The sequence below is a fragment of the Dacryopinax primogenitus genome (assembly GCF_000292625.1).
Source record: "Dacryopinax primogenitus strain DJM-731 SS1 chromosome Unknown DACRYscaffold_20, whole genome shotgun sequence".
Taxonomy (NCBI): Eukaryota; Fungi; Basidiomycota; class Dacrymycetes; order Dacrymycetales; family Dacrymycetaceae; genus Dacryopinax; species Dacryopinax primogenitus.
In genome coordinates, this window is record NW_024467217.1 from 472539 (window position 1) to 490580 (window position 18042).

Genomic DNA, 18042 nt, shown 5'->3' on the forward strand with positions numbered 1-18042 from the left:
ATGGGCCGGTTCTTCAGCAGTTCATGTAAATATCGCAATACAATACTGTACAACACACAGTCCATATCTTCATCTCATGTCCCATCAACTATGCTGAGACTGACCCTTCTCCTTTGTCTGTCCCTCCTTCACCTCTTGCTCCTGCGCCTTCGGCTCCTCACCCGCCTGCGCCTCCCCTTTCTCCCCCTCTTGCTCCTCTCCTCCCTCCCGTAACTTCCCCGCAAGCGGATGTTCCTTCCCCGTATTCCGGTAAAACGCCTCCATAGTCATCCTATACTTCCTATTCCCCAAGTCAGCATTCAGAAATCGGAAAGGGGTAGGACGAACGCTTCGGTTTTTTCTCTGAGGTTCTGAAGTTTGGCAGGATTTACCGGTTGGAGGGGCTTGGTCTCTTGGGATGACATGGTAGGAGGGGCTTTCCGGCGATCAGATAAGAGTGACGATTGGGTTGGGATTAGATGAAGTGCTGCGGGTTTGATGTTTTCAGGTAGGAATCGACCAGCTATGTACGTCATACTCCACGGGCACGTGACATTGTACCCGGCGGCGACTCAACACATTACAATTAAAGATAATAAAGAAATTGCACCTAACACACAGCACGGGCAACACTCACACGTCTTGAACAACATTCTCATGAGGATGTACGCAAGTACGAGGCCCAGCAATTCGCGGATGTCATACCCATGTCTACCTGAAACCACATCCATAAATAGTTCTTCATCCACTCCCAAGCTTTATCCAGCTATCCAAGCCGGGCCCAATCAAAGTCGCACGTTCCTTGAGCTTCACCTCGTAAAGCATCCTCCTTCCATTTTGGATCGACTTCGTCCACGATGGGGCTAGAACGTCGTTCCCCGTGACATCTGCATGACCTCACCTCTGTCATACACCTTGTTCCTAAACTTGGTCCAGGAAGGCATATATATGACCCTCCAATTTCGGCCCTTCCCCCTTCCAGCCCCCTCGCACCAACCCCAACTCTAGCAACAACCACCCACATTACCTGAATACAAGAAATGGCCGGCCTGTTCAACAGAAATAAGGATAAGAGCGAGAACAAGAGGGGTGGCAACAGCGGTACCACTGGCATGGCAGGTGATTCTGGTTATGGGAACCAGGGCGACTCGGGGTACGGCAGTGGCGGTACGGGCTCTGATACAGGTGGCTTGGGCGGTGGAGGAATGGGCGGCCAGGGCGGGACGGGCCAGGGCGGCTTCCAGGGGGCAGTGGGATGGGTAACACCGGGAGGAACAACTACTGATTGTTCTGTCTGTGCCATGTGCATCGTGAATTCTGTACAATAGCCCGGACTGTATGTAACTGCCAGATGAATGCAGCTCAAAGTTGATCCGTGTCTTCATATCCTGGGCATATCCTCAGTCACCTTCGCGAGGATAAACAGCTGTAGCTCACCCAATTCTTTCTGCGCGAGGAGGACGTCACCCGGAAACTCTCGTCGCAGATCCGCACCCATGATGAACTTCCCCACTCCGTTCTTCCCCACTTCAGCTCGGTCAAAATGCATCTCTATATTCTTCGCGTTCATAAGCAGCTCCCGGATCGTACCCCACGTATCGCTCGGGAGAGTGTGAACCTCCACGTTCTCCTCTGCCACGTCTACTCGGGTCAGCGACGGTGCACATTGAAGGGCGAGGGACTCACATCGCACAGTACCGTCCATAGCAAATACGGTATAGAACGGCTGGTTCCGGCCTCGAGAGAGCATATCTACCCCCATCTCACGCATCCACTGTTCAGGCTGGTGACATTTCGTCTATTTCCTGCTCAGTTAGAACACCAGTCCAGCAGTGATCTTGCTCACATTCCAGTCGGCGATGACGCCTATGTATGCAAACTTGGCATGGCGCATGAGTGTCCCCACGTGGAATTCGACATTCGTGCCGTCTACGGCCAGGGGCATACTGTCGGCATCTCGTTTCGCCTGAAGCTCGTTCGTCTCCTGAAGCTCGTACATGTGGATGAGCTGGTCCCGAACTTGCACCGCTCCTACATCGTTCGTGTGATGGCCAACGTCGTTCGGGAAGACCTCGTATTGCATGAGACACCAGTCAAGCCTATGTGCGTCTTCGACATAGTTCAGCATGTGCATTAGCATGGTCGTAGCTCCCCTCGTGCCTGGAGTGGAGAGCATGACGAATGCGCTCATAGCTGCATGCACGCAATCCCTGCGCTCCCTAATTAGACTCAATACATGAGCAATTCGAAGTCTCGTACCGTATGTACGAGTATCTCGGGCCGTTGGGATTAGCAAGTGCTTCCAGTTCGGTATGGAAGGAATGTTGGACGTTGCTCCCGGCTCGCCCACACATATCCCGAACGTTCGCAGGCTGGAGCAACTGCCCCTGCTGGACCGAGTTTGTGACGCCCATACCCTCCAGTATACTAATCAAGTGCGATCGGGGGAGGACCAGCCGCTCGTCAGACTTAGCAATGTCGAGATGGATGTACTCCTCGCCTCGTTCGGGGAAACCAGGGAAGAAGAATCGACTTGTGGACGGTACATGTCCGCGCACAAGGACGTGCACGTGTTGAGGAAAGCCGACTGGATGAGCTTCGACACCGAGATGCCTAGCGAGAGAGACGAAAATGACGACTAGCGAGAGGGGTAGCGTATCTCGGTGTGTGGTGATCACACAGTCAAGGAAGTGGTTCTCCATCCGGTGATAGTCGACGCCTGAGCTAGGTGAGACGATGTATGCGTGTCACTGCAGACTCACACACCTGCGGCAAGCCGAAAACCCTCTTCACGCATCCACAAACATATCTCGTTGGAGATATTCACCACATCATAGTCCTCCAGTCCACTCTCAAGACTGACGCCCTTCGCTCGCAAGTGTGATTCGCAACGTTTACATAGCGCATTGAGGTCTTTGATTACCTGGAGCATTTTCTTAGCTCAAGTCACACAGAGAAGCCCCGTTCACATACCTGTTGTGGACTAACACCCCTAAACCCACTGAAAGCCGCAAACCCCTCCGCAAAACTCACATACTGCGGTTGTACAACCACCTTCCTCCAGAGCCGCAACGCCTCCAACTTCGTAATAACCGTCATCGCCTCTCTTGCCCAATACGGCCTGGCAATCCAGTCCAGCGTCAAGGAATCGAGCGCCGGCTCGTCAGTTTTGGCTATATTTCTTGGCCATCGCATTACCGATTGGGTACGGAGCACGTCATGGACGTCTATCCCAAGATCGTAGGCGAATAGGCGTCCCGTGGTACATCGGCCTTGCTTCCGGTAGATAGCATCCTGGAGGGTATCCAGCGCCCTCCTATCGAGCAGCCGTCGCATCCGGTAAAGCTTGAAGTAGCTGCCATTGCAGGCTGCAATCCTCTCCGTTTCTTTGATCGGATTGCTCGCGAGGTAGCGCACTTGATAGTGCGCCATCCACACCAGGTTCGCAGTAGCGATGGACCGCATGAACGAGCTTGTTGCTGCACATTGTGCCAGAGCAAAGACGTCGGCATCTTCTGTTGGCGATGGTACAAGGAGTTGAAATATGTGCTCATAAATCTCGATAGGCAACGCGAGATGGGCCATAATGCCGAGATTTGAAATTAATTGTGGAGGTAGGAGAAAGAGATGGTCGTCCAAGTCGCGTCATATCTCGCGCTAAAATATATATCATACCATCAGTTTCATAACGTGACCAATTCAAGTCATGGCAGTGCGCTCATACTAGACAACTACCTCATATCTGGAGTAGAAAGAATAGCAATGGTATACCTCTTGATAACCATGGTGGAAATTAGGGGAGAGCAGCAGCTGGACGAACGGCCGGGCACGTGACGCAGGTACATATTCAGTTTAGTCTAACCAGTCCCATTCTTCGCTCAGTACGGGTACCTCTCTATTCCATCTTTCCATCTGCAAGGAAGAAAGGCTCCCTGAAATCGTATAGGATGCGGCAAATGTAAGCATGCAGCATGGCCGGCAACGTCGACTCGTCCATCAACTAGTAGTTTAAGTTGCCAGAGGTTAGGGCCTCCGGCTGCGTTATCAGACGGGAGATTTTGTCATCACGCTGTCAGATCGTCGTCAAAAGAGGAAGCTCAAGAGGAGAGACTTAATGGTCCTTAGTGATCGGACTGGAAGCTGTGTAGATGTTGGTGGGTGATCTCCTGTGCTAGGCCAAAACAAGACTTAGGTGTTTGGCAACACCCAATTTACTGAACGAGTGTATTTCGAATGACCCTCCAGACTAGTATACAGAATTATCTACCTAATCACTCTACCCAGGTTTGCATTCCACCGAGGAATGCAAACCTGGCTCGAGAGCCCGTAGGGAATGGTGGTGGTGGTCAGAGGTGTTACAAAATATTAGGAAAGGGTCTTAGTGCAGGTCGAGGGTTCATCCTCCCACATCATCCTCGAAGGAGAAGGATCCCCTCTCTCCTCTATACCTGCTACAGCTGCATGCACTTCGGCCCTTGATGGAATGATCCACTGAGGGGGGGGCTTGATCGGGTTGACTTTGCGATGTGAGGGGGGTGGAGAGGGACGGGGTGAATGAGATGGACTTGGCGCAGCGGAGGATGTTGTTGGAACGGCAGTGCGAGTATAGGGGGGTGGATGACGATACACAGGTAAGGGCTCATCATCATGCCTGCTCTCTTGTTCATCCTCCTCGTCCTGCTCTTGATCTTCGTGCTCGTGTGAATCTCCACTGTTCCAGTCAGAGTGAGTAGATTCAGTATCAGAGTTGTCCAATCGCGTGTGGTACGAAGGAGCAGGTGAGCTAGAAGGGTTGAGAGTGCCTGTACGGAGGGTAGAGACCATGAGAGACGAGCGAGTGGTGGTCGCAGAGGCCGCGTCCTGGCTTTCCCGGAGCAAGGTAGCAAGGGCCGATACGGCGAGTGGAGGCAAGACGATGTTCAAGACGCCCAAGTCTGCAGGATCTGGCACCAGTAACGACAGCCGGACTACCCTCAAACAGGGAGGTGTTGATTTGATGTGTTGGTGCTGGATGAGGGTGGAGTCGTTCGAGTCTGCAGGATCGGCAGACTGGGTGTTGATCGCAGTGTTGGCGACCAGGCTACCCGCATTACCAACCATGGATGCAAGTTGCGATAGGTACTAGGTTCAGCTATGACCTCAAATATGACAATCCAGACACACACACAAGTGACTTTGAGGTTTTCAGTGCGTTTGAGATAGGGATATGGTTGTTTGGATGACAGTGAGGACCTTGCTGCGGACGACGAGCTCGAGTCTCAAGAGGCTTGAGCAGTTGCAAGTTTGGCCCCCATGTCTGTACAACTCCTTGCTAGAATACTATGCGTCTTACTCTACTCTACTATACATATTCTCTAAAGTGCCATCGACGAAGCGTATCCGGACACATTCGGATCCGACACCGTTACAATGTCAGCACATGTACATCGAGCAAGATTGTTTCGCCATTCACCATGGAGCCGCTGAGTAGTTAGAGGTGCCAAGGTGGTCAATATATTTTCTTTATCCAGAGAACAACATATACCCAGTGGCAATGCTACAAATTGAATCGTTAATCTGCAAGAAAGCCACTAGAGCCAGTACTTCTTCAACTCCTTTTCCAGCCATGCCCAGAGCTGCTTCCCGGCCTCCGGGTCATTCGCCTGACCATGCCTTGCCCAAGGGATATAGTACTGCCCGTTAACCTCACCCGCCTCCGCAGCCGTTCCCGCATATAATTGGGTCAAAGCCCCAAGTGGATCCAGTTCGAAGAGCAGCATGTCGGCGATCCTCTTCGACAGACCTGAGCCGTGCCTCTGCAACTCAGTCCGCAAATGACCGGGATTCAGAGCGTGAGAGATGACGCCTTGAGATCCGTATCGTCGTGCGAGCTCCTTTGAGAAGACGACATTGCCCCATTTGGACATGCCATACATTGCCGTTGTTGCCATCTTACGACGTTCGGGAGAATCGGAGAGGACGTCATAGTTGATGCCTTCCTTTGGACTGAAGAGGATGTGCCCACTGGAAGTAATCATCAGCTCCTATGCTTGCCAAGAAAGACAGGCGACACATACTCAGAGCTCGTGTTGATCACGCGAACTTTATTGCCCGACTCCTGAGCTGTAGACAGCAAGATTGGCAGGAGGAGTACGGTCAGATAACAGTGACCAATGACGTTAGTTCCGAACTGCAAATCGAAGTTCTGCTTTGTGACTTGCTCAATAGGAGGGAACATGACACCCCTGCTCAGCTGGTTAGAAAGTCTGACAAAGGACTATCTTCTCAAGAGAACGCACGCAGAGTTGAAAAGGACATCTAGTCTCTGTTCCTTACTCGTAAATTCTTGCACGCATCGTTTCACGCTCGGGAGGTCGGCAAGATCACACTGGATGAACTTGGCTTCTTTCCCACCGGTGACATCCTGGAGCTGGTGTATTGCATCTTGCGCTTTGTTTGGAGACCGGCAAAGCATATATACGGTCGCGTTGTGCAAGAGTAGATACTTGCAGGTGATAAACCCGATGCCGGTGTTTCCACCCTGTGCAACTGTAAGACGACGGAATAATCGAAGCCGTAGGGACACACCGTGACGATGATCACCTTTCCAGCAAGATCTGGCATGTCGCCAACGGTCCACTTCGGCGCGGGAGGACACATCTCAGTAAATGCTTGATACATGTTGCTTTCAAGTGCTGATAGCAAAGAAAGAGAAGATCGGGTTTGGAGGGTTTTGCCTGTTCGTTGTTGGTGTCTCTGACATTTTCGATGCCCACTCGCAGGCCTTTTATCCACCGTTCGTTTCGACATTGAGGTCGTCCACCCCCCTCATTCTCGAGCTAAGTGAACACACTTGAATGGGAATAGCCATGGCAATATTCAAGCTAGACAGAACTCAAGGGATTCTCAGAATTCTGGACCCATACAAAACCCCGCCATACCTCACAGCACCCTGCAACTTGTACCCACGGTGTACGTAAGCAGAATTGTCAGGTGACAAATTAGGCGTACAGACATTGAATGAAAATCCACGCCGGTGTACCATCGCATTGTCTAGCAACTTCGACCTTGCAAAACCCCGCATACTAACCCTGCCTATATGTGCACACAAGTTGCTCACCAGCACGCATATCAATATTCGGGAACATTGATGGAGATTGTGTCAACTTCACAAACCCCGTCTGGGGCACACACTATGAACCCATATATTCACCGGAAAGGAGTGACTATCTCGTAGCGAGGGAACCCAGCAATTGTACACCGACAGGGTGACGGATAACAGAAGGGCTATACGAGGAAGGAAATAAAACAAGCGTTAGAACGGGTATCACAGAATTTCTGGGTGTATGAGTACCAAGGAGACAGAGCAACGGGCCAAGGAAGCGTTCAACGCCGCTGAGAGCCACGGGAATAGCCCATCTGGAGGTTGTCCAACTCCGCCTCGAGTGCCTTGATAGAGCTGTGGGCGTGCTCGAGATCCTTGTTGAGCCGATCGCGCTCGGCGATGAGGTGCTGCTCCCACTGCCTGAACCGGGACTCCTCGTTCTTGACCTGCTCGGTGAAGCGCTTCCGGAGTGCTTCCTCCTCCTCCTTGAACTTGGGGTTGTCGGTCTTCTTGACCTTGCCCTCCCCGAATTTCCGCGTTTCCATCTGGGTCTGGCGGTAGGACTCGTAGTGGCTGTCCTCGGTGGTGCTGATGAGGTCTAGCATGTGCGTGCGGATAAGGAGGTAGCGCAGCTTGCGGAAATCGCAGTGTTGTTCATTCTCCACTGTGCAGGGGATCAATGAATAAATTCGGACGTAATAGGCTGCTGGTCAACGCACCCTCGGCAACACCCCATGGGTATTGCCTGCCCTTGACCGTCCTGCCATCAGCAGTTTGCACATCTTGCGTAGATCCGATGATAGCGAACGGCATGGCAGCCATGAGGATTTTGGCATGCTCCATGCTCTGCTCATCGTCGGGCTCCATGGGAGGTTGGTAGATGCGGATGCCCTGAGCAGCGATCACATCGCGGATGCGTTGCTTGAAAATAATGAGATCCTTCTGTGTGAGGGTGTCGGCCCTCGCAATCACAGGAATCAAGTTCACACGCGTCCCTAAGCGCTTCATGATTTCGATGTCGAGAGGCTTAAGTCTGTTGATCATTTGAGCATCCAAAAGCGGGCACACCGGAGATGAACTCACGTATGGCCCGTCGGACGAACGAAGTACAGGCAGGCGTGCACCCTCAAATCAATCTTCTCATTGCGCTGGGGCTGCTGCTCTTGACGCATATAGGCCTCATGCTGATCGTCGATGAAGTCAATGATCGGTCCCCAGCTGTCGCGGTTGTTAACGTAGTCACCGAAGCCAGGGGTGTCGATGACTGTCAGCTTAATTTTGAACGCCTTCTCCTCCAGCTCAGCCTTTATTATCTCAACCTCGGTCGTCTTGTCTAGCGCCTTGACATGACGGTTCTTGTAGTTCTTGGGAGGAGAGAGTTCGGTGGAAAAGAGGGTGTTGATCAGGGTTGTCTTGCCGAGACCAGATTCGCCTGATGGATATCTACGTCAGCAAATATGTGAAGTTTGCAGCAGTTTGTCTCATACCAACAACCATGATCGTGAAGTGCCCGCCCCGCTTCGCAACAATTTTGTGCCTCTGTGGCGCATATATTCAGCAAGTCGCCCCCATGCCCCGTAATGTGCGGATGCTCACCTGGTTGGGCAAGTTGGCGATGCCAATACCGGTGGATCCCGGGGTGACAGGTGCAGCGTAGCCGTTCTGGGCCATTTTGGTTATGGAGAAGGAAAGTGTAGAACGAGGGGGACGGCGAGGACGCGTTGAAGAACGACGAAAGAGCAACGGGTGTCGTCGACGTGCAAAACGGAGGCAGAACCGTTCCAGGGAGGAAGAAAGAAGCACGCGAAGCCCTGACGCCAGCACGTCGCGTGTCGGACATCCCCCCCACGCCTTGCAACACGCTCACACCTCAGTTTGCCACTGATGTGGGACAGAATGGACATCTTTTACACTGCCTCTAGCTTTTGGACAGCTTGCCTTCGGGTGAACGTCCACTTCCCCGGATGACACCTGATATATGCGTCTGTTGCTGAATTAACTCGGATCCATCAGCGACCCGGTCAAAGGCAGCGCATCCCATAGCCGTGACAACCTAATCGGCCCCTCATCGGAGGCATGCAACCATTGATCGCGTTGATTCTCCTGTGCTCTACTGCTGTCTTCTGTCGCGGAAAGTATATAACGACGCTTCCCTGGTGATTCGTGCTTGGCTTTGTCTTTCCCAGTACAACTCGAGCATGCTCCTCTGTTCGAATCGAACACCAGTTACGGTGACCTACGTCCATCGTGCCAAACCAAAAAAAAACAAGCTGACATGTAACAGGGTAGTCCGTCAACATGTACACTCGATGTCGTGGTCATTCCTCTAGCATCATGGATATTGATGGCGTCTCTTCCCCTGACAGTTATTGTTTGCTCGAAACGAAGACAGGCTCTTCCCTTATCCCGCACTCGTCTTCAGAAAAAGATATGGATATTATACTTGGTTCTGATCGTGGCGGATATCGCCATGACTGTACTCGAGATAGCTCGGCTAGCTGTTGCTCAGCTGGGGGTCGGCTTATTGCCGTTTAACACTGTTGGCCTGATAATCGCGGTGGTGCTCGTCGGTATCAGGGGAAGCACATTTATGCCGGTAAGGCTTACTTATTCCAGTGATGGTTTTTGGTGACCTTGAAGCAGCTATTCTTCTTCTGGCTTCTGCTGGTTATCTTCCAAGCCATCAAAGTTCATCAACTGATGTATCTCCCGTCCAAAACACCCGACCAATATCCTGGCTCAGACCAGTTACTCGACAACGCCATCATGGTAGAAACCTTCCTTTTACGTCGTACTGAATCTGACTGCCGTTTCCTAGCTCGGTTTGGAATCATCATTCGTTCTGCTCGACACATACGACAGTATCGTGCATTGGAAACACCGCCTACGAACACACGATGCTTTGGTTATGCATCCTGCTCTATCCGAAGGAAATCTTCCCCTTCAGCCTACAAGTGAAGTCACGGATACTACAACGACAAAGTGATTCGCTGAATAGAGGAGGGTCATGCCAGTCAAGCGGCCTCGTGCTAGCACGAGGCTCAGCGCTGAGCCTCTACTGTGTCAATACTTTCTACACTACCTGCATTATTAGGGAGCAATCTTTCCAGCTTTTCTCCCTGCACCTCCCGCAAGCAATTTGATGGGATCGGTGATCGAGAGATTCGCTGACAAGAGTTGTCATTCATATCTCGAACTTATCTTTATCCCGACAAATACATATCATTCTGAGATCAGGGTCCGACCTGAATGGGAAGAGCATCTCTCCCCACATCTATTCTAAGTAGCTCTACTCTCATAGTGATCCCCGCATCCAGCTACTTGTAATGTCGGCCTATGGCACCATTCCCCGTCCTGCTGGTGTCATCCCGCAACTCAATCCTCTCACATTCGCAGTCACCCGAAAGGGGAGCCAATCGCCCATGGGGTTTGTGACTGTCGTACCAGTGAAGCGGTCCACAGTTCCCGACGCCTTGTTTGAGCATCTGCACATGTTATTTAACGGGGTGGTAGAGGAGGGGAGGACATATCCGCAGGAGTTTGAGCTGACGGAGCAGTCATTCGAGGACTACTACTTCTGTATGGCCTATACTTTGTGCAACCATTAAAGTTGCTAACGGCGATTTGCAGCGTACGACTGCTTCATCGGTGTCCTGGACAAGGGTTTTGCACCCACAAGAACAGATGGTAGTTATTGGGACCCCAAGGCGGAAGCTTGGATTCGAACAGATGCGGAGACGATAGATGATATCGTAGGCAAGGACGTGAAGGACTATAAGGAGCTTGTGGTGGGGATGTACTACGTGAAGCCGAATTACCCGGGGCGGTCTAGCCATGTACGTTGTTCACCTTTATGTGCCCAAAATAGTACTGATGTCGCATTACAGTGCTGCAATGGTGGGTTTATCGTCGATCCGTATCATCGGGGTGCGGGATATGGGTACCTTCTCGGGATGTCGTACCTCTACTTTGCCCCGCGCCTTGGTTTGTGTTCTTTGGGACTGTGCGGACCACATGACTGACGTCTTGAAAGGCTATCTGGCCTCTGTTTTCAACCTCGTCTATTCCAACAATGTCGCTTCGCTCAAAATCTGGGACAAGCTCGGGTTCACTCGCGCGGGCTTAATTCCCAAGGCAGGCAGGCTTCGGAAGAATGGCGACGATGGCGAGGAGTTTGTCGACGCGGTCGTCTTCTGGAAGAGCTTGGTGGAGGATGATGTGTGGACGAAGAGGTTAGCAAGAACGGAAGGGGCACAGGCATAGTGGCGTGGTATGAACGTGAAGGAAATGGAACAACTAGACTTTCCAGATGCCGATATGTTCGCCTTTGCAAGAGAGTCGGCCGAGCGTCTTGAAGTGCCCATCGCCCATGAACTTCCACATCGTCGAGGATCCAGCAAAGCTGCTCCCTGTGAACGTCTGAGTGTCCTTCCTGTTGGATTGCAAGGGGAACACACCATGCTCTGTCCCTGTTCTGTTGCAGATGACCACAAACCTCTCCGTTTCGTCGTCTTCGAATAGTATACCACGGAGTCGATAGAGCCAATAGAAAACATTCTGGCTATCCGGCTGGTTCTTGGCGTCCTGCTCGTTTTGTGGTTTGCTGCCTTCGCGCTCTTCCGTGACTTCCATTTCCTGCGCACCATCAGACAACTCCGTCTCTGTGTGCTCATCGACTGATTCGCTCGCCTCCGAGGCGAGCCATGCGCAAAGAATGATCAAGAGCTGCACATCCTTCTTCACGCACCACTCTCCCAGTTCCGTGGGTGGGTTGAGATCATTGCATATTGCGATCGCGGTGCGTAGGCCAGCGATCTGTTCAGACATAACAGTAAAGCTCTGCCCTGCGGCGCGCATCAATGGAAGTTATATAAGTTTCAAATGAAATTGTACCTGGGGATGCCCAAGGCAAGTCCATCTCGAACAGATTGTGCTTCCTGTAGTTGTGAACCAATCCATGGGGGGACCATACCATAGCGCTGTTGTAGCCGATCTTGCCAGATTCTTCCTTCCCATCTGGAAGCTCAGGATATCCAGCAACGACATGACATCCCATCCTATGTGCTACTTGAGCGCAGAATGAAGCCGTGAGGCCTTCCTTGGGAGACTCGAGGAGGGGTGCGAGACGGGAGGGGTCGGAGAAAACGTAGCCTTGACATGTCACCATATGTGGTAAGGTGCGAAATTGAACAGAGCGAACCTGTGAAGCACATCTCAGGAAAACAGATCAAATCAACTGATCCTGGCTCTAATCGTGCCGTTGCTGCTTCGATGCGCTTGATATTGCGCTCTACGTCTGCCCACTGGTTACGTCTATCAGTCCACCGGCGAGAAAGTACGGCGAGAACGTACAATAGGCGTGTATTGGAAAACTGCTATTCGCAGACTCGTTTGAGCAGACATGGCGAAAGTTCGGACGGGTATTCGACGTCAACAGTGTGATAGCATGCACAATATGCTAGGATCAGTGCATGGTGGATTATTGGCGCAGTGGGAACAACATGAGGTTGTAGTGCCGAGCCGGAGTAGGCACAACCAGCAAGTCAAAAGACTGAAATACAATTATCATTGAATCATTATGGAAAGAATATGATATGCACAGAATGAACAATAAAATATTCATATATTCACATTATCAGTCCTAGTCAAAGTGCAAGTCATTGATACAGTTCGCTGGACCCTTCAAGTTGCCATCATCAAGCGCTCAACGACCATCCTGCATACTGACCATCCTACTGCTCTGAGGTGTCCAACTTAACGAAAAGCCATTGCAATATGGATGTGAACTTCTCATCGTCGTTCTCCCCTCCCCGGTCGGACGTCAAGACGGAGCCCACCGCTCCTTCGCTCTTCCTCGACACATACATGCCCGGATCATCGAAACGTCTGTGTACTTTCCATATTTCTACCATCTCGTCTGACAGATGAGCACGTAGGATCAAGGCCAACAACTGCTTCTCCAGGAAAACAATATCCTGGATCTTCGTCTACCAAAGTAATGCCCGCTGCGGCTCAACGTTCATCTCAACCTCCGGCCGCACAACGCTCCTCAGTCCCTCCTGGTCAAGGTGAACGCTTCAGCTCAGTGGCGCCGTCTGTTCCACGCGTGGAAGATACAAAGGCAGAGGTAGAGGAAGACGAGGGGGAAGAGGACGAGCAGGCGCGCTTAGAGGAAGAGGTATTTAGGATGCAAGAAGCGAAGCAAGCCCGAGCCAAGGCTAATCTCAAGTACGTACATGTTTTGCCTAAGCCCACTCGGTACCCTTTCCTCTCCTGATCATTTCGGTGCCCACGGAGGGTATTGATGAAGGAGGTAATAATGTTGATTGGACACGTTCGTAGGGTGCTCATGGACAACTTCTCGCAAGAACAACAAACCCGATATGACTGGTACCGCCGATCCACACTAAACAAGGCCAACGTCCGCAAAGTATGCGTCTTCTACATACCTGCTCTGCCATCTCTCGCCCGTTTCTATCTGCTCACTGGTTCATAGCTCATACAAAGTACTGGGGTACTTGTCACGCCCCAAGTCGCGCAGATGGTCGCAGGTGTTGGGAAGGTCTTCGTCGGCGAGGTCGTTGAGCGAGGTAGGTCAATCCTGTCCTCTTCTCTATCCTCACTCCTCCGCTCTCTTCACAGCTCATCATCGTGCACAGCGCTCGAAATTCAGGCTGTGCGAGGAGAACGTGGTCCGCTCACCCCAGAGGATCTGAGGCAGGCTTATCAGATGTACAAGGACGAGAAGGGGGTAATCGGTGCCGCACGGCCATTAAAGGGCAAGCGGATGGCCCTCTAGCTCTGCCTACCGATCTATGCCCTCTCCATAGCATGTAGGAGGACTGTCATACGCATTGTAGCATTAGATGTAGCATAATTGTCCGGTATCAGAATTATCATTGGGTATCTGTCTAACCTGCATCGACTACAGGCAACGCGGTACTGTCGTTCCCAGTGGTCGAATCGGCTTGCTCTCCTCGAGCCTGAGCGCATATACCAAGCACTCCCGTTCTCTTTCCCTCCTACCCAGTTTTTCGCATGCCTTGGCCAGGAAATACCAGGCTTCGGCGACGTCCCAACCCGAGCCTTGGGTAATAGCCATGAGCAGACCCGAGGCAAGGTCAGCGCTGTTGATCCCGAGGTATTGTTGGGCTAGGTGAACAGAGGCCGGAACATGGTCAGGGTCTATGACCAACGCTTTATGGAAGGATTCGATGGCCAGCCGTGTGTTTTCCACGGCCGCGAAGTAGAGACCCAGCTGGTGTGTATCAGTCATGCAACCTGGATCCTGCATTATTAGACATACCTGAACCCAGACATTCGGGTTCTCAGGATCTATCACCTCCGCCTCCTGGATCGCCCCATGCGCCTGCTCGATCTGCCCCATTCGGCGGAACGTCGCAGCGGACATCAGCCATAACTCTGACAGGATCCGCGTCTCGTGCTGCGTCCGACCAGGATGCCCAGATGGTTCTGAAGGGACGAGTGAAGGCGACGGTGGTTCTAGCCTTCCTGGAGATATCGTGCCCCGCATAGAACCATGCACAGATCCTCGCATAGAGCCAGGTGATGGGTACCGCCGGACTCGAGAATGGATAGACGAAGCCTGGTAAACAGACGCGGACGGTGGCGGCTTGTTGAAATCTGCTCTCTGTTGAGTGTGCTTCCTGACGATGGGAAGCTCACTTACCTGGAACGGATCTTGACCGAGGGATTCTGTGCCCCTGCCCATCACGATGTATGATTTTCCTCGAGAGGGTTTGAAGCTGTTTCTGACCGCCTTGAAGCAACTTCTGCGACTTCATACGCAGTTCATCCAGGTTGACTCGTTTCTCGTCCCGGCCATCACGACGCTGCCGATGATTTACCTTCAGAGGGAACGGTTTCGGCTGTAAGAACTTCGCTTGTTCGCTTGAGGGGCGAGGCGTATTTCCATTGGACTGTTCTGGGGGTGGCTCGGAGGGTTCGTGTGTGATCACCTCAGGAACTTGCATCGCAGATACTTCCTGGACGGTGGAGAGTGTCTCTACTGTCCGGATAGGTTCAGAAAGCGCTAATGGCAGAGGAGTCGGCACAGAATCTGTACAAGATCAGACATAACTTCGAAGAGACACTGGGATCCGTACCCAGAGAATGGCGCCTTGACTGCGTTCGATCCAAGGGTATAGGGCATTGTTCCGAGAAATACGCAAAGATATCCACCCAATTAGAGTTCGCACTATCTGGACCCTCCAGGAGCTCCACAATAGTGTTCCTCGTAATCAACAGCTGGAGCGCGCATTCGAACCGTTCCGTTTTCGAAGGCTTCCGGTCGATCAAGGGCTTGAGCATCGTATACCCACGCGGGACCGAATCTGAGTCCAAGAGCGACTGTCCAGGGGATTGCACCACAGCAAGACGATCACCTGTTTCGGGCAGCCCGGTAACAGTAGGGGAAAGCCTACTCTTTGTATCGTTGCCTGCGAAGTCTCGAGAGCTGATACCCTCTGCTTGCGGCGAGGCAGGGTTCAACGCGACGTCTTTTATCAATTCAAGTTCCTGCTGCGTGGCTACCTCCTCCAGGCCAAGCTTGATCACCGCCAGAGCACCATTAGAATCCCCCTGAGCGGTAAGCAGTAGACTGAGCAGATGCCACGCCCGGATCTCGCGATGGTCTTTTTCCACCGCTTGCTTCGCCGTAAGAACTGCAGCGTCGATATCGCGCAGCTCGGCTTGTAGATAGGCGAGGTGGTATAGCGTGTCTGCGGTTGCTTCTAGCTTAAGAGAGGTGGTAAGCAGCTCCTGGGCCGCAGCCTGATGCGCCGGCCGTGTCTCGGGCTCCATCTCTGCTCCATGATCAACCGCCATCCTCACACTCAAACCGCGGTACATACCAGTAGCAGCCTGTACGTTCCTCGTTATTCCCGCCGCTGCCTTCAGCCTAGCCTGCAACCTCCTATCCCGCGGGCTGCCCAACTCTCCTAATATACCCTCCCCCAGCTGGGCCATCTTCCACGCCTCCTTTGCATCATCTTCGCTCTTCGCCCACCGGCTCAACATCCGTATTCCGAAGACAAGAGCAGCGACAAACGTCCGATCGCCGTCCGAGTCGCTCCCTGCGCCGAGCTCTTCCATCTCCCCTTCCTCTAGGGCGATTTCCTCCGGCGCTGCGGCTTCCTCTGCGGTAGGCCGCCGTTTCAGCTGGAGGGAGACATCACCTGCTGAGGTCTCGCGGGCTTTGGTCACGAGCTGCACGTAGAGGCGGAAGACTCGCTTCGCTTCGTCGATGTCGCCGGTGGAGACGAGCAGCCGAGTAAGGTGACGCAGGATTCGATGGGAGTGGAAAGTGAGCGTAGTGCCCCACCACATGAGCTATCATTTCCGTTTTAGTATCAGGCCCCCTAGAAAGTTGAAGACGTACATCACTTATCCACGGTGCCTCGTCCTCGCTTTCTCCTCCTCCCTCCCATACCGCCATACACAGATCGGCAAAATCGACCACCTTGGTGTTCACTTGCCCCGCCCTGGGGAACACCGTCGTAGCCTGAAGGATGTTCCTGTACTCGAGCAGCGCCTCCTTCGCCTCCGCCATCCAGGCAGAAAGGGACTGTTTTGCTGAGGATCGTATTGTGTTGGATTGAGTGTCGAGGGGTGCGGAAAAGCATAGAGCGCGGATGAAGAGCGAGTAGGCTGGAGAACGGTGGAATGGACGAAAGGCGGCTCCCCACCATTGGCTACACAAATGATACGAGCGCAAGATTTGCAAGGAGTGGGACATCGAACTGGGCGTTCCATCAGCCAAAAATCAGAAAATATCAAACTGAGCGCACCTTGTCCGTGAAGAGACGACAGACGCTCGCCAGAGGAGTCTCTCTGCCCACCGCCAAAGCTCGCGGTACTGCGAGAACGCCTCATTCTTCTGCGCCGCATTGTCGGGTTTTCTGAAACCCAAATCTTCCAGTAGGCTGATACCAGCCTCATAAGCTCTCAGCGCAGTAGAAACGTTCTTCAGTTCCTCGCAGGCCATCCCTTCTAGGCATCTTGTACGTATGCGCTCGACGATCCACCAAGCCCTTTTCGGGTCTACAAGTGCTCGGCGAGCAAGTATAGATCCGGGGGGGGAAAGGTTGCCCGCGCTGCTTACATGAGTGATGGACTCTATACGCTCCGTCAGTGTCAGCTTGACACCATGGTGGCTCCTGCTTCCGCCCGAAGTGCGCGTCTGACTGCGTTCCGGCGGAACAGGGTTATCAAGGTTGATCATGCCTATGAGCTCTAGGCAGCGGTCAAATTCCCCTCGTGCATAGGCATAAAAAACCTCGACCATCTTGACTGACTCGGTTCCTTGGGACTTTTCAGCTGAACCACGGAGTTCTTCTACGTTCCCGTCTGTTTCCTGCTTGCTCGAAGGGTCGAGCTTACACTCCCTACCCACGTCAAGGCTGCCAGTGATACCTTCCAAGTCACCGTCCATATCAAGCTGTTTGCGTCCGATGGAAGTAGGGATATTCTCCAACAGTTCAGCCGGGGGATCAGGGTGATGCCGAGCGATGAGGAGTGACAGAGCCTGAGTCTGCACCGCAACCGTAGCCAACGCTATCCAAAACAATCAGATCTCCTCCCACTTCCTCCCAAAAGAAAGACGCACTCGAATCCGGATTATGTTTTTTGTATTTCCTCAACAGCTCGTTCCACGTGAGCCAGACCGCCTTGGGCGACTTGCCGGGCTCGAGGTCCGCCCATGCGCCCCGACACAGAGCAGCGACCAGCTGCTGCTCGTAGTGCGCCTGCTTGGGGTTGAGTGACATCTTTCTCCAGCGACTTGCACCTCGCGGGGATATGTCGACTATTGGGTGGTGGTAAGGAGCATTCGCGGTGGTTGAGTCGAGCGCAGACAGAGGCAAAGTCTCCTTTGGGCCTGGAACGAGTCCCTGGGGAACAGACAGAGCCGATGACGCGCCTCGGTGGCGGTGCACTCGCAGTCTGCACGTGCACAACAG

The 18042-nt window shown here is 52.7% G+C and overlaps 10 protein-coding genes across 10 annotated transcripts; 3 read left to right on the forward strand and 7 right to left on the reverse strand.

Moving 5' to 3' along the window:
• Window positions 1–84: 84 nt before the first annotated feature.
• DACRYDRAFT_111169 (uncharacterized protein) lies at window positions 85–404 on the reverse strand (the record flags this gene model as incomplete). The annotated part of the gene is made up of 2 exons (XM_040769185.1): window positions 85–280; window positions 328–404. 2 exons carry the CDS (start codon window positions 402–404, stop codon window positions 85–87), a joined length of 273 nt encoding a protein of 90 aa, XP_040625092.1.
• Window positions 405–1108: 704 nt separating this feature from the next.
• DACRYDRAFT_118922 (uncharacterized protein) lies at window positions 1109–3564 on the reverse strand (the record flags this gene model as incomplete). The annotated part of the gene is made up of 7 exons (XM_040770691.1): window positions 1109–1273; window positions 1388–1620; window positions 1666–1777; window positions 1826–2189; window positions 2239–2698; window positions 2746–2902; window positions 2953–3564. 7 exons carry the CDS (start codon window positions 3562–3564, stop codon window positions 1109–1111), a joined length of 2103 nt encoding a protein of 700 aa, XP_040625093.1.
• A 780-nt stretch (window positions 3565–4344) lies between these two features.
• Window positions 4345–5079, reverse strand: DACRYDRAFT_111171 (uncharacterized protein; the record flags this gene model as incomplete). The annotated part of the gene is made up of 1 exon (XM_040769186.1): window positions 4345–5079. The coding sequence occupies one exon, from the start codon at window positions 5077–5079 to the stop codon at window positions 4345–4347; it is 735 nt and encodes a 244-aa protein (XP_040625094.1).
• A 470-nt stretch (window positions 5080–5549) lies between these two features.
• DACRYDRAFT_57834 (NADP-binding protein) lies at window positions 5550–6639 on the reverse strand (the record flags this gene model as incomplete). The annotated part of the gene is made up of 4 exons (XM_040775468.1): window positions 5550–5982; window positions 6036–6203; window positions 6258–6499; window positions 6547–6639. 4 exons carry the CDS (start codon window positions 6637–6639, stop codon window positions 5550–5552), a joined length of 936 nt encoding a protein of 311 aa, XP_040625095.1.
• A 510-nt stretch (window positions 6640–7149) lies between these two features.
• DACRYDRAFT_24683 (septin) lies at window positions 7150–8795 on the reverse strand. Its single transcript, XM_040773791.1, has 5 exons — window positions 8660–8795; window positions 8551–8602; window positions 8147–8495; window positions 7783–8096; window positions 7150–7727 (listed from the first exon to the last, which is right to left on the reverse strand). The coding sequence occupies exons 1-5, from the start codon at window positions 8732–8734 to the stop codon at window positions 7345–7347; spliced, it is 1173 nt and encodes a 390-aa protein (XP_040625096.1). The 5' UTR covers window positions 8735–8795; the 3' UTR covers window positions 7150–7344.
• A 400-nt stretch (window positions 8796–9195) lies between these two features.
• Window positions 9196–10270, forward strand: DACRYDRAFT_118924 (uncharacterized protein). The gene is made up of 4 exons (XM_040770692.1): window positions 9196–9294; window positions 9348–9659; window positions 9707–9832; window positions 9882–10270. The coding sequence occupies exons 1-4, from the start codon at window positions 9262–9264 to the stop codon at window positions 10047–10049; spliced, it is 639 nt and encodes a 212-aa protein (XP_040625097.1). The 5' UTR covers window positions 9196–9261; the 3' UTR covers window positions 10050–10270.
• A 75-nt stretch (window positions 10271–10345) lies between these two features.
• Window positions 10346–11370, forward strand: DACRYDRAFT_24685 (uncharacterized protein). The gene is made up of 4 exons (XM_040773792.1): window positions 10346–10642; window positions 10694–10899; window positions 10951–11047; window positions 11097–11370. The coding sequence occupies exons 1-4, from the start codon at window positions 10390–10392 to the stop codon at window positions 11324–11326; spliced, it is 786 nt and encodes a 261-aa protein (XP_040625098.1). The 5' UTR covers window positions 10346–10389; the 3' UTR covers window positions 11327–11370.
• DACRYDRAFT_111176 (carbon-nitrogen hydrolase) lies at window positions 11360–12466 on the reverse strand (the record flags this gene model as incomplete). Its single annotated transcript, XM_040769187.1, has 5 exons — window positions 11360–11472; window positions 11521–11907; window positions 11957–12214; window positions 12264–12366; window positions 12416–12466. The coding sequence occupies 5 exons, from the start codon at window positions 12464–12466 to the stop codon at window positions 11360–11362; spliced, it is 912 nt and encodes a 303-aa protein (XP_040625099.1).
• A 946-nt stretch (window positions 12467–13412) lies between these two features.
• On the forward strand, window positions 13413–13862 carry DACRYDRAFT_58182 (TAFII28-like protein; the record flags this gene model as incomplete). Its single annotated transcript, XM_040775486.1, has 3 exons — window positions 13413–13499; window positions 13560–13653; window positions 13723–13862. 3 exons carry the CDS (start codon window positions 13413–13415, stop codon window positions 13860–13862), a joined length of 321 nt encoding a protein of 106 aa, XP_040625100.1.
• Window positions 13863–13904: 42 nt separating this feature from the next.
• DACRYDRAFT_71263 (uncharacterized protein) lies at window positions 13905–17909 on the reverse strand. Its single transcript, XM_040775938.1, has 8 exons — window positions 17691–17909; window positions 16873–17638; window positions 16464–16824; window positions 15937–16414; window positions 15190–15888; window positions 14754–15143; window positions 14370–14707; window positions 13905–14321 (listed from the first exon to the last, which is right to left on the reverse strand). Exons 1-8 carry the CDS (start codon window positions 17848–17850, stop codon window positions 13989–13991), a joined length of 3525 nt encoding a protein of 1174 aa, XP_040625101.1. The 5' UTR covers window positions 17851–17909; the 3' UTR covers window positions 13905–13988.
• Between the last annotated feature and the right edge of the window lie 133 nt (window positions 17910–18042).

Excerpts from the sequence above, each read along its gene's own strand:
- DACRYDRAFT_118924 (XM_040770692.1), top strand. The coding sequence starts at position 9,262 with ATGCTCCTCTGTTCGAATCGAACACCAGTTACG. Across the intron at positions 9,295-9,347 it reads CGAATCGAACACCAGTTACG|GGTAGTCCGTCAACATGTAC; the intron begins GTGACCTACGTC and ends GACATGTAACAG. Across the intron at positions 9,833-9,881 it reads TACTCGACAACGCCATCATG|CTCGGTTTGGAATCATCATT; the intron begins GTAGAAACCTTC and ends GCCGTTTCCTAG.
- DACRYDRAFT_71263 (XM_040775938.1), bottom strand. The coding sequence starts at position 17,850 with ATGTCACTCAACCCCAAGCAGGCGCACTACGAGCAGCAGCTGGTCGCT. Across the intron at positions 16,415-16,463 it reads AGGCACCGTGGATAAGTGAT|CTCATGTGGTGGGGCACTAC; the intron begins GTACGTCTTCAA and ends CGGAAATGATAG. Across the intron at positions 14,708-14,753 it reads TCGGTCAAGATCCGTTCCAG|ATTTCAACAAGCCGCCACCG; the intron begins GTAAGTGAGCTT and ends AACAGAGAGCAG.
- DACRYDRAFT_24685 (XM_040773792.1), top strand. The coding sequence starts at position 10,390 with ATGTCGGCCTATGGCACCATTCCCCGTCCTGCTGGTGTCATCCCGCAA. Across the intron at positions 10,900-10,950 it reads ACCCGGGGCGGTCTAGCCAT|TGCTGCAATGGTGGGTTTAT; the intron begins GTACGTTGTTCA and ends GTCGCATTACAG. Across the intron at positions 11,048-11,096 it reads CTACTTTGCCCCGCGCCTTG|GCTATCTGGCCTCTGTTTTC; the intron begins GTTTGTGTTCTT and ends ACGTCTTGAAAG.
- DACRYDRAFT_24683 (XM_040773791.1), bottom strand. The coding sequence starts at position 8,734 with ATGGCCCAGAACGGCTACGCTGCACCTGTCACCCCGGGATCCACCGGT. Across the intron at positions 8,603-8,659 it reads TCGCCAACTTGCCCAACCAG|AGGCACAAAATTGTTGCGAA; the intron begins GTGAGCATCCGC and ends TATGCGCCACAG. Across the intron at positions 8,097-8,146 it reads GTTCGTCCGACGGGCCATAC|ACTTAAGCCTCTCGACATCG; the intron begins GTGAGTTCATCT and ends AATGATCAACAG.